The 13,731-nt window shown below is 44.4% G+C and overlaps 1 protein-coding gene across 1 annotated transcript in view; it reads right to left on the bottom strand.

The window, feature by feature from the left end:
* Positions 1 to 2,379: 2,379 nt before the first annotated feature.
* Positions 2,380 to 13,731, bottom strand: part of LOC147425874 (protochlorophyllide-dependent translocon component 52, chloroplastic-like) — a 103,720-nt gene continuing 92,368 nt past the window's right edge. Inside the window, exons 4-7 of the mRNA XM_086498365.1 lie at positions 3,664 to 3,807; positions 3,358 to 3,564; positions 2,832 to 3,016; positions 2,380 to 2,689 (exon numbers count right to left, since the gene is read on the bottom strand). Coding sequence (XP_086354491.1) covers positions 2,425 to 2,689; positions 2,832 to 3,016; positions 3,358 to 3,564; positions 3,664 to 3,807 — 801 coding nt within the window. The 3' untranslated portion in view covers positions 2,380 to 2,424. The remainder of the gene's footprint in view (positions 2,690 to 2,831; positions 3,017 to 3,357; positions 3,565 to 3,663; positions 3,808 to 13,731) is intronic.

The raw sequence follows: 13,731 nt of genomic DNA, 5'->3' as shown, positions 1-13,731 counted from the left end.
GTTAAGAGAAGAAGTTTCACACCTTGTAGACATTGAGCAAGAGTCGACTCATGAGAATATTGACATTTATCATGCGAAAAGTTGCAGTCCACCAAAAAAAGTCCAAGTAGAAAAAAAGTGCAATTTTCAATAGTTTAATTTTTTCTTTTTGTTTAGAAAATGTGTGTGTGTGTGTGTGTGTGTGTGTGAGAGAGAGAGAGAGAGAGAGAGAGAGAGAGAGAGATGCATTTAGGTAGGTGCTATGAGAAGCTGTACAAGCCATAAGTTGAATAACAAAGTCAAATCCACTGCCAAAACTAGATATTACTCAATAAATTTGATGCTTATTGTTGATTATTCAATCAACTTGACTCCTCTAAAAAATAGACTTGTCCTTGTTTAATTTGGTTACCAATTTCCAAGAACCGGCACAAAAACAAACTCACCATTTTTGACATTTTCATTTGTGTTTAAATTTGCACACTCAAACTAGAAACATCAACTCTGAGGCTCCTAAAACTAGGCACTAGATTACGCAATGATGAATATGACCCACCTGCATCCTGCTATCTGCCTGCAAGAGAGAGAGAGAGAGAGAGAGAGAGAGAGAGAGAGAGATCGTCCGTGTTTAGGAAGCTCTACCAAGTTGGAACCCTAAATGTTGAGAGGGAATAATCTTCCATATGTAGAGAAAGAATGATGCAGCTTAACAGCCAATCCACTGCACTACCTGATGCTTGATTAAATTGGTACAAGCATACACATGTGAAACACTCAAAATATAGAGAGCCGCAAGTAGTCTCGGCTACTCCATCATTCTGGCGTCTTCTTGAAGAAATAAAAAGCTTTTGATGCGTGCATGGAAAATGATGTGCTTCTTGGAGCTGTCCCTGTTGCTAATAATTCATTGCAACTGCACTTGATCAAATGGCCTCCTCTCCCTTGCTACCCCCCATGACTGCTACTATGAGCCTTGCTTTGGGGTCTCTTCGCAAACGTAGCTACAAGAAATTGTAAAGGGCCTCTGCAGACGCCAATGATGGACTCTCTTGTGAGTTCCTCTTCTGAAAAATTAGCCCCTGCATTGCTTATATGCCCCCATGGAGGCTGTCCTTGCAACACCTCCACTACTGTCCATCCCACTGCCAAGATGGTGGAGGTGGGCCCCACCAGTCGATTGAGAGCATGCATCATAGGTTGGAAATGAATTATGTCGCATTGATTGAGAGCAAGTATAACACATCGAAGTGATTCTAATTGTTGGTTCAAAATGGTTCAACTACAAATAAACTAGCGCCTAATAGTTCACAAGACTTCACACTTATGATTTTTTTCCAATCCACAACACCTATTCGCAATTGTCCTTGCAATTGGATTTGTGCTTCAAAACTAAGTTCATGAATCATGTATCAATCCACACGTGGAGAAGAGGTGCACAAAGAAATTAAAAACACAAGACAAGCTAGCAAGATAAATTTATGCATTGGACCTTGGCACAAGAGCAACATCCCCATCAACATCATGTGGCTGCAAGGAGGTGCCTATATCATTGATCTCTCTATCCTTGCCCTCCTCCATTCCCACCAGCAGTTTCAGTTGATGGGAGGATGGAGATGACTTTTTTACATGTAAGAGAGGCCAAAAAATCCACCCCCCCCAAAAAAAAAAAGCAACAAAAAAAAGTGAAATTAACACCACGACAAACTAGATCGATAAGTTTATGCACTAGACCCATGGCACCAAGTGCATCAAGGAGGTCTAGTGACGACTTCTCGATGTTAATCATCATCATAGTCATCATGCCCATCATCCCCATATACATCATGTGTTTGAGAGGAGGTGCCTATGTGATCAATCTCTCTATCCTCGTCCTCATTCTCCACTCCCAACAGTAATTGAGGTTGATGGGAGGGTTGAAATGACACATGTAAGAGAGTTGTTTTCTAAAGCCTCCATGAGGAATTCCAGAAAACAGCATTAGGGTAGAGGAGCCAGTAAGGAGACAGGCTCCTTTGGTAAGCTGGATCCCCCCCAAAAGGTAGACAGGCACTTACGAGTTTTTGGCTTAGATCAGCTATCGTGGCATGCTCTGATTTGCAAGTTTCAGGTTCTATCTCAGGTGATTACCGTTCTGTCTCCAATACTTTCAGAAGCATTTTTTGCCTTGAAAATTGTGATAATCCGTCAAAGGAGATCTGTCACACTGCTGGAGCTGTTGTCTATGGCGTCTCTGCAATTTTTGCACCTCTTCCAGCCCAAATCTGTCAAGCATAGCTCAAGCACTCGCGTGCACAATTTCAAGATCTCGATATTGGGGGTTCTACCCTCTGGTGGCACACACTCACTTGGCTATTTCTTTTCAGACTCAAGAATTTAGCAACTAATTAACATACAAACATGGGGCCAAAATTTGTAGGTAATATTACAGCACCAAAGCTAGTGTGCTTATTTAACAAGAGCATGATTGTAGTCATGAAATCGGTATGTTTTATGTACAAAATGTGAAAGCCACCTCGAGGCTAGAGATGAGGCAATGGCCACCACTACCATCGGTAGACTCCAGTTCCTGAGCTGAGGTATGGGTCGGATGGCAGCTGCTCCAAGAACTGCTGCTATCGCAACTGACAAAGCCTGCAGAATCACTCCCACTCCCTCAAAAAACTGCATTGCAGCACTACAATGCCGACAAATTTTCACATGTGACCAATATCTGCAAAAGAATACATTCCACATTCAATACACAACCTGACAGGCACAAAGAGGAAGGCATTCTCAACAAACCCAAATTCCCAGGAAACAAACACGACAACAGACAAGCCAACTGCACAAGAGGGCTGAAAACTGTCATTCACCTGTCCATGAGTTGCTCTTTCGGTGGTGTTGGAGGAAGTCCATCATCTCTACCTCCCCACTTTGGTCTTCCTCCTCCGTACGTGTTCAGCCATTTTCGAAAAGCAATAACAAAAGCATCTGATGAGGTTGGAACATAGCAAGCTTTCTCCCAAGCAGTGTTCCCAAATTCTGCCAGCTTACGCTCCTGCGCAAAATAAAACCACAGCCAAATGTTAGATGTCCATAAGGGTCCTGTTAAAGTTCAAATATCACGCCGGTAACACGTTCAGAAGAGATGGAACGAGCCGCCCGGACCCTTAGGCTCCAGCTGCTTGGAGCCTTCAGGGTTGCAGGTTCCATTAGAATGGGATAGAGATATCTGTAAGTGTTTTGTGAGGCTTCTTTGAGCAGGGCACGCACTCTTGTGGACAAAAGAGGTCACCAGGAGATTCTTCATTCTTATTTCAAGAAACGTTTACAGCCAAGGACTAAGCTGATGACAAACAAAGTCGAAACCAAACAGGCAGTATTGGAGGAGACTCTTACAGTTTTGTGAAGAAGATACATGTCCGAGTCCAGGACAAGCATTTGCCGAAGATGAATGAACCATCGTGGAATCAGTGGGTCGATCCAGATACTAAAGTTTTTACAGAAAGCCCAGATAACTTTACTTTGCCCAGGGGAAACTGGTATGCAAATAAAGACGAGCACAATTCTCTTCTGTGGTTTCCCTGCCGTACTACTGCCATCATTCTACATGAAAATAACCAAAACCTTTTTACCAACCTGTTGAGCGTGAGTGAAGGCTAATCAATCATCTATACATGTGTTTCACATACGCTGTACAGTCACCTTGGGACTGTTAAACACTGAGTCCAGCGTAAAAATGCAAGGGGCAATAAATGTTGCAGGTCCCCTCTCGGCATCCCCAATGTATCCAGATTTCTCCACTTTTTCCACTTTGTAATTCAATGGCTTCGCCATATTTCGAAATCCCTGTCATTCAAAACTGCTTGAGAGCTACTTCAAAAATCTTAATGTGCTTAACAAGCAGAAATTCTCTGTTATAACATGTCAGGCTCTCTCTCTCTCTCTCTCTCTCTCTCTCTGGTCTCATAGGTCATTTTGGCCTTTTGAAGACGTTAATATAACATTTCATTTCATTTCATTTTCTCTCTCTCAAACGAAAGCGCGGAGTGGATCTCCCAGCTAGCACCTACAGACACGTGTCGGACGAACCACCCGACCATAGCCACCATCTGGCAGCTCCTCCATGCTGGGGCCAGCGTCCGAGGACATAGGCGTGCACATGTAAGACCGAGCGTCCCATACCACCCGGTCTCACCTCTTCGAGGTGACCTTGCGCACTCCTAGCCTCAAGGGCTAACCACTGGCACTTTGCCAATGGGGATCGATATCTATAAATGTGGTCGATATCTATAAATGTGGCCTTGGCCCCCCTTTTATATTAATGACCAGCCACACTAGCCGGGTTCACACTACGTCCGGACACTGGACGCCCATCCCGACGTCGTCTAGGCTAGATCCCCTCTCCTGTAAGCGGGACATAACATACTTCCCCCCTTAAGAACCATTGATGTCCTCATCAATGAAGTGGACATATTGAGCTTTCAAAGTTCTAACTGATTCCCAAGTAGCAAACCTTTCAAATTGACCCTCCATTTAAATAAGTACTCGTCATAAGCCTTGCGCGAATGACCGGTACGATGATCTAAAACTACCTCTGTTTCTCGAGGAATATACTCAGTTTGCATATCTTGCCATACATTTTCCTCGATAGGCACAACGTCGGATTCGCCTAATTTTTCTTTAAGGCGGCTAACATGAAACACAGGATGTACACTAACATCCGAAGGAAGGGCCAGTTTATAGGCAATTTGATTGAGAAAGGTATCTTCCATAATTAGAGTTTGCCTACAATAGTAGCAAGCATTCTGCTACTGGATTTAGCCCATTCATGCTGATGTCTGGATTCGAGCCTAAATCCTCCATTGCTATTGGCTTTGAGAAAGTCAAGGAACGCAAAGCTCATGGTTTTTTGTATGACATGCAAGAAATGCTCGAATTGGCTAAGGATAGTATAAGAACGGCTCGTGATAGAGTCACTACTTATGCTAATCAAAAGAGATCTCAAGGACTCTAGATGTGGGACAATGGGTCTATTTGAGGATACCCAAGGATTCCAAGACTATGCGAACGGGAAAGCAGTATAAGCTTTCAACTATATATTGTGGTCCGTTCTTGATCACAAAGAAAATTGGCCGGACTCAAGATGGTCAGAAGATGACATACTCAACTTCGTTCGAAGATGAGCAAACACATCTCGCCAAAATCGGCCAGTGAACTTAGTATCTCGATCACTTACGATATCCTCTGGCATTGGTCAAACCAAAAGGCAAGACCAAAAAGTCATAGTGACCATAACGCGTATGGAAATCCGTCTTGGGAACATCTTCTAATTTGATATGTATCTAATGAGAGCCTGATCATAGGTCTATCTTCGTAAAATACAACACTCCATGGAACCGAGCTATCAGATCGTCCATGCGCAAGAGAAAATCCACTAGCCGGGTTCACACTATGTCCGCCTGGACACTGGACGCCCATCCCAACAGCGTCTAGGCTAGATTCCCTCTCCTATAAGAGGGACATAACTCTCTCTCTCTCTCTCTCTCTCTCTCTCTCTCTCTCTCTCTCTCTCTCTCTCTCTCTCTCTCTCTCTCTCTCTCTCTCTCTCTCTCTCTCTAACACACACACACACACCAGATGCACACTGATCGTTCAAGCGACCGAGCTAGGGAGATCCAAACGCCCACGACTACAGAGGAGTACACAAAATCGACAAAGGGTGCATCTGAGGATTCAGGTCACCTTGGCCAGACATGCACGATGCCCGGTCAGACTAGTGACCATGGAGGAGATTGATGAGATCTGCCAACGACCAATGATGGATCTCTTGTGATTTAGCTCTTCTAAGGATTGTACACCCCGCTCATCTTGTGCCAACCTTTGTATCAGCCTTTGTATCAGCTCTTACCCATTATATCCCCACACACACACCCACATTGTGTTGTATTAGCCCTCATTCACTACTTTCACCCCCCCTACTCATATACTACACAGTTCTAGCTAGCTACTTAGTTCACATCTAGCAGTTTAGGTTTCTTTAGTACCCCTTTTTTCAACACCTTTTTTATTTTTGGTACTCAGACATCGTAACAGATACACCACATTGTAACTTTTTGGTCTTGTAGGTCATTTTGGACTTTTGAAGACGTTAATATAACATTTCATTTCATTTCGCTGCCTACTTTGTCCAACGTACTCAGTCCATGGTGCCTGATCGGTCTAGGGTTCTTTGTATCATGCACTCCTGTGCTGCAGCCCCTCGCTCAGACTTGCCGAGGCCCCACGCTAAGCTCTATCCGTACAGTAGCCACTCTCGTGTAACAGTCCAGTACAGCCTGCCATGGTTCACTCTCAAAAGGGTTTTAGTTGACCGTAAATTAACACGCAAGGTGCTGCCATAATTAAAGAACAAGTAGGTACAGGGGCTGCTTGCCTACGGCAAGCAAAGGGGCAGCTTTAAGCAGGGGGTCGGCTTGAGCGGTGGTTCGAAAAGAGCTGTTGAACCACTGTTTTCAGCAATGGAGACCAAGAGCAGCTCACCCGTGTGCAAGTCTCCCTCGACAATAACGAAGGCAACATTCATGGTCATGAACAAGAGGATAACACAAGTGGAAAAAGAGATGAAAGGGTGGAAAACGAAGATGGAAGGATGGTGGAAAGAAAAGACTAACCTCATCCAAATGGTCTTCAACGAGGGCAAACAGGAGAAAGAAGAATTTCCGGCAGAAGTCCAAGCGCTACGGGAGGAGGTCTCAGCCCTCAAGCGAGAGCTTGCGGAACCTAGAGCGGAGAATGGACTTGAAGATGGAGCAATCGAGCCCTCGATGATAGAGGAACTCAAAAGTTATCAAAGATCAAGTGCGGAAGATCAAAGAAGAAGAGAAGCAAGATGGCGAAGCCGTCATCATGGGTAGATGTAATCACGAAACATAGAAGAAGGTAGATGAGGCCGAGAAATGGATAGAAGTCGCCAAGAAAGCGAAAGGGAAAGAACCAACAGCCATCCCTACTCCCACAATCATCAGCATGACCCTTGAGGAAGAGCAAAGGACGAAGGCTAGAGCTTTACATGTACGAGTGACCGGTCTAAAAGACCGTGATGATGTGGAGAGGGAAGTCAAAGAACTTCTATTTATGATGGGTAGTGAGGCCACTCACACAAAGGCATGGAGAGTGGGGAAGAAGAGAGAAGGAAGTGGGGAGACTTCAAAGGAGAGAACATTGATCATTTGCTTCCCCTCCATGGAAGCAAAGAAGGATTTCTTGAGGCGTCCTACACTATAGAAGACAGGGATATTCCTTGGGGACGACCTCACACTCTCCCAACTTGCTTATATGCACGAAGTTATGCCTGAGATAAGGACAGCCCGAGAGAAAGGAAAAGTGGCCTTCTATAGAGATGGACGAGTGGTTATTATGGAGACACGCTCCGCCTGACGGCGTGAGGCGTATGGGACCAAAGTTTCTACTTGGAATTCTAATGGATCTCTACGCCTTGATGTGGGTGACTTTCAGGATAGTTTCACTGGGAGGGACATCATCTTCTACTCTGAGCCACATCAGGCCCCTGGGCAATCTATGCCACATGTCAGCCGATATAGATGGGAGACAGCTTGCAGACAGGAGACTCGATCAGAGCACAGAGGACGGGGCTCAGGGGGAGTGGCAATTTTATTCACAAAGGAATTACAACCGTTCATACATATAGCCGCAAGGATGAGTAGGCTAGGTACATGTGAGTGAGATTGAGGGCAAAGACAGGCAGATAACTCTACATTGCTATTTGTTATTTTCCTCCAAGTACATCTGTATATGCACCACCTAGACGACATTCCCCCTTTTCTATTTTGGGTGATGACATATGGGAGTTCTCTAGGATCATCCTGGGGGCCTTCAAAGCTAGGACTGCCCATCACCAAACAGTATATTAAGATACTTCAGAGGAGACGCTGAGAGAGCTGGATGTTGCAGAGATGGGCCTATCTAGATTATCACAAGATGTGGAGCATACTGAGTATGGACGGCACATGATAGACATGGGATGGGGACTCCACATGGATTGGCCATTTTGAATGGCCTACAGAGATTTCCCGCCGTGAGAGGTTTAACATGCTTTCCACACAGACATGGAGCTAGCATAGTGGATTATGTCGTGGCACACCGAGCTTTATCTCTAGTATCGAGGACCTCACAGTTGGACCCAGACTACTTGGTGTGGCGGTAGATCATGCCCTTGTGTCAATGACCATCTCTTTCTAGTTTATTGTAGCACACATTGTCATAATAATCAATATCTAATTCTCCTAAATGATTTTCTCATGTTAAACTGATCATTTAATGTGGGGAAGTACCAGGGGAGAAAAAGCTAGAATATTGGTTAAGCTAGCAGACCGGCCATGGTAGGGATCCAAAGGATGGGCCATCTGCAAAAGAGCCATGTGCAACAATGGGCTAAAAAGACCCTAAGGTTCAGCCCATTAAGACTTCCAAAATGCTAAGGTTCCAAAATTCAAAGGTTGTGTCCAAAGGTCAACCTTAAGGGAATTGGATGCTTTGTGTGTACCAAAAAAGTCTTTTCAATCCCTACTTGGGAGGGGGCGAGCCTTGCATGTAGGGGATGAGAGAGAAAGCCACACACACACACACACAAGCTCCCTTTACACAAAGGGAATGAGGGACACATGTCAGCTCCCTAGACCAGATGCCCACAAGGTGTACCCAATTCCTATTGGATGGCCTTGGAGGTGGACCGATGAGAATTAGGCTAGAGTAAATCTAGTTTAATTAATTTAAAAACACTTAATAAAAGAACCAATGAGAATTAAGTCTCCTAGATGACTATTGGACAGTCTCCCAAGGGGTCCAATGAGCATTCAGTAGCCCAATGGCTTGCCTGATTCCTATTGGCTAGGAGGCAAAGGGGTCCAATGAGAGTTTAGTTAAATTATTAAATTACCTAAAGCTCTCACAAAAGGGGAGAGGGGGACACGTGTCAGAAGGCTATCACTTATGCTGCTTAATTGTCATTGGCTTGACTTGGGGAGGTCCAATGAGGGTAGAGCAAGAGCAAATAGCAAGAGGGCTTGCCCAAGAGAGGGAGGGGATTGATTTTTACAAGGCATTATCACACACACACTCACACACAGTCTATGTGTGAAGTAAAGAAGACTATCTCTTCCCAAGCTTTAATGGAGAGCTCATCACCTACTCTAAGCTTGTGAGAGAGAAGCCTACATCGACACACTCTTGGCATGTGGATGCAAATCCAACCAAGAGCCAAGCTTCAATGCATGCTCATCTCCTCTACCAAGCTAATTAATAAGCTAAGCTATGCTAATATAAGTGATTATGTGAGGAGATGTACATCTTTCTCGTAAGATACTCCTTCCTCTCAATCTACTCTCATACCCTGCTAACTCTCACCATCTTCGAAGGTGTGTGAGGTCTTGGGTCTGAGACTGGGGACAATTGATGTTGTGTTTGCTAAGTGTTTTGCTTAGTGCATGAAGCTTTCATCTTCATTGCACTAGCTAGTCTTGAAGGAACACAAAGAATTGTATTGTACAATGTCTCTCTTGATGGGAGAAACCATAATACAAAGCCTTTTGGAGGGGGGACCGGCTCCATGCAAATCCGGTCCTCAGCTGTTCTCAATAGCTTAATTTCTCTCTCTTTTGAAAGTATTGTTCATGCTATCTAACTAGGTGTTATGCTTTTTGTTGCTCTCTCCACCCAAGCACTCTTGTAATTCTCATTAGGAATCTATTCTAATGAAATGTCCACTATGTTCATGCTAATTTCCGCTACATACAAGTTATTAGGCCATTAAATGTTACACACATAGCACGGGTAGCAGCCCCTATTCGCTATACCTTTACACGGGAGACGGACTCTCTCAACGTAGATGGGATCTACAGATGCATGTGCACTGAGGAGCCAAGCCGACCTCTAGAGAAGCTAACTACTATACTGACACAGACATTGCATGATGCAACAGCAGAGGCATACCCACACACCTAGCCTAAGAAAAGACGACGTTCTGGGAGCACGAGACGAGAGCCACGCTTCAGAGGGAGGTGCTTTTGGGGGACACCACTCATAGACAGTCACGGATTGCCTTCCGACACCTAGTGCGGCGGAAGAAGAGGGCAGTTTTGGCTCGATTAGAGCAGGATCTATATCAGCTATCTTGAGTCAGGACTCAGGTGAGGCATGGCGACACTTTCATCAGCACTCCCCCCCTCCTACCATTACTTCTACAGAGGCCTGGAGCATTATGCATCATCTCTGTACACAATTCCTGAACAACCGCCACTTCCGGACACCCCCCCCCCCCCGAGCCATGCCCACACACGTGCTTTTTTCACTGCTGAAATGGTGAAGGCCATTGATAGGATGACGACTAGGAGAGCATATGATCATGATGGCTTAGTGGCTGAGCATTTTATACATGCCAGGGATCTGCTCGCAGAGCTTCTAGCAGTGATGTTCAACTGTGCCATGTGTGAGGGCCCGCCTGATACTTCGAGTTTATCTACTATTGTACCTATCTTTAAGTTAGGAGACCCTATGGAGCTTGGGAATTATCGCACTATCATGATCGGACACACATTGGCACGGTTATACAATCCATTCTTGAGCAACAGTTGAATGGATGGGCAAAGAAGGAGCGTATACGCCTAGCCGGGCAAGCAAAATTTAGGAGAGGTTTTTCTACTCTTGACCACATTCTGACACTCAGAGCCATTATTAAGGAGGGCAGATCACATGGGAGAAAGATCTATTGTAGCTTGTGGACTTCCGCAAAGCATTTGACACAGTGCCCAGAGCTAGATTGATGGGTAGACTACAGGAGATGGGAGTGCCCACAAAGCTGACTTGGGGTATCATGGCATTATACAAGTCAGTAGTGGGGCATGTACGCACTTCACAGAGGTTATCTACATTAGTTCGCTCCACTATCAGGGTGAAGCAGGGCTGCCTGCTCTCTCCTACTCTATTTGGTATGTATGTGGATGAGGTTTTTGACTATATTGAGAGAGAGGGTGATAGAGGTGCACAGCTGGCAAGAACATGGATTCCACTATTGTTATCTGCTCGTGATTTATGTTGATCTCCGACTCTCCGGAGGGGATGCAACGTCACTTGGATGCTTTGCATAGGTTTGCCCACGACAGTGGTTTGTCTGTCAACCTTGGTAAAACCAAGCTAACGGTGTTTAACACAACCCCACAATGGCCCAGGAGATCAACACCCACATTCACATACGGCCATGAGACAATGGAGTATATAGATGCTTACACCTACCTTAGGGTGGTCATTAGTGGACCAGCATTTTCATTAGGGAGAGCAACAGAGACTAGATTGACCACAGCATATGCAGCATTGGGTGGATTGGAGAGGATGTGTTCACAGATTTTGTTTCAGGGGCCTCGGACGGGGGCCTCGGATAAAGCTCTGGCTTTTTGACACTCTGGTGGCTTCCGCATTGCTCTATAGAGTTAAGATATAGGGGCCTTCGTTGGACCATCACAGGAGATCACGTCGCACTGAAGAATGGGGAGACATGGAGAAGCCTTTGGTCTCTATGATCTCGCGACTTATTAGAACCAAGGCTTCAGTACCACATGACATTATTCGAGCAGAGCTAGTTGCGCCCCCCCCCCCCCCCCCCCCCTTTTTACAGACTTAGACACCCCAGGTCGGAAATCGGACACGACACACGAGAGAATCACTTAAAATACTTCACAACTTTAAAATTTGAGTCGATACGGCCCGGCGTAGTTCCCTGCCCCGAGGCATTGGCCTCAAAATTTGGCGCCCCTTTCGGTAATTATTTTTGTATTAAATGCTTGAGCAAAGTACAACACCCGCGGGACCTCTGTTCTCAGACTCTACGTCCAAATGCTCTGCAGAGTGAGGCCCCAAAAGGGTCTATTTATTCTTACAAGGGATGCCCCAAAAGCAATAAACTCAAAAACACTCGAATCCCAAAAGCATCTGGTCTAAAATTGGCCAAAAAGCAACCAAAAAGCAAACCAGCGAAATTGGCAAAAATCCATACAGCAACCATGTCAACATATCAACGCTTTTTGCGGAAAATCCGTATGGCAGCCACATCAGCAGTCAGCGCAATTTGCGGGATCTCCTTACAGCCTGCCACGTCATATGGTCTTGCCCGTCATATGGTCCTGCCCGGGTGGTCATGCCACGTCATCAGTTTGTGACATACCCCCCTCTTGAAAGAATTGTAATCGCCCTCGATTACGCCTACAAAATCAAACGTAAGCCATAAACCAATTCAATAGACATTGACTCTAAGTACCGACACACTAGACGACCTTAATCCAGCACTTGAACAAAGGCGATAGTCACATCACATTCACATGACATTCAAATCATATCACATAGAATCCATTCTAATCTACAACCATGATTCTTGGCAACGTATTGAGCAATCGCATCTAGATCCACAACAGACCTCACTGATGTCGGATTAACTAATCCTTATTACGATCATGTCTATAGATTTCTCAAGACCAAAATGTTGCAGTCATTTTATCAATCACTCCATCTACACTCAAACACAATCACGTGTCAGTAAACATTTTTGGGAACTCCAATCCATCAATCAAACACTGAATTCATACTGAACAGAGTGTTCCAATCATTCAGTTCTAGTCATCTTTTCACTGTGTGGCCATCTCATCCCTCGCAAACTCTTGATGCGCTCACGACAGTTCCATTCAATCATTCACCATGATTCAAAGTACATAATTCTTGTCATTATCACGTTCATTCTGGAGTTGTCATTACCCCGAATTCGTCATCTCATTCTCAATTTCCACTTGTTATTTGTGCACAAATAGCAAGGTCTTCCATAAAACATTAGTTTCATACGTAAATCAAAGTCATCTTCAAAAAAAAGTCCTAAAGATTAGTCATTCCTAAATTCACAAAGCAAAATATTGACACTTCATCAATAATTTTCTATCTAGTATTTGTGCCAAAATGAGTATCTCCTCGCCCCGTTCTAATTTCAGACTATCAGTGATTCTCATTCTTGTGTCGTTTTAGGGCACCGTGCAAATATATGTCCTGGTTCCCCACATTCAAAACACTTTTTCATTTTGAGATATTCGTCTTTTTGTTCTTTTGTCAATCGAGGTCATGTATCTTTCTGTAGTCTACTTTTGTTATAACTTGTTGAAGGTTCATTTGTTCGATAAGTCAAGTTATACGAATGCATAGCAAAGCCGTGCTTAACATGTCCCATCAACAGCTGTATGGACTCAAATTTCTATAACAAGCAATAGTCTCGTATCTCTTTAGGCAGTCCACATTAGAATCGCTCAATTTGCTACTTGAAACTGATCTTCTTAAAGGATGAAACAGGTAGAAAAACATCGCAAAATCTCTCACAATATGTATCCAAAGTTTTTGCCTTGACCATCCGAAGATGATTCGAGTCAATAATCATGTCTCGTTTATATTCTTTGTTGGGTTAAAGGCCCTAAATGACCTCTATTGTATATTTTTATACTTTGTCCAGGTTCACATTGAACTTGGACAAATTTTTTAAAGTCACTTATAAAAAAAGTGGGAAAGCCCAAAAAACTCACTAGTAAGTTTTTCCCAAATTGTACAAGCTCTCTCTCTCTCTGCTTCGATCTCTAGCACTAGCTCTCTGTGCACTCTTACCTCCTGCTTCTTGCCCCAATCCTGCACTACATCACGACGTGCACCTACCGGTACCCTCTGCTTCACGCT

The sequence above is a fragment of the Adiantum capillus-veneris genome, chromosome 24 (assembly GCF_014529385.1).
Source record: "Adiantum capillus-veneris isolate H3 chromosome 24, ASM1452938v2, whole genome shotgun sequence".
Classification (NCBI taxonomy): domain Eukaryota; kingdom Viridiplantae; phylum Streptophyta; class Polypodiopsida; order Polypodiales; family Pteridaceae; genus Adiantum; species Adiantum capillus-veneris.
Note: the sequence above shows the minus strand (reverse complement) of the source record. Positions and strands in the feature narration are given on the sequence as shown.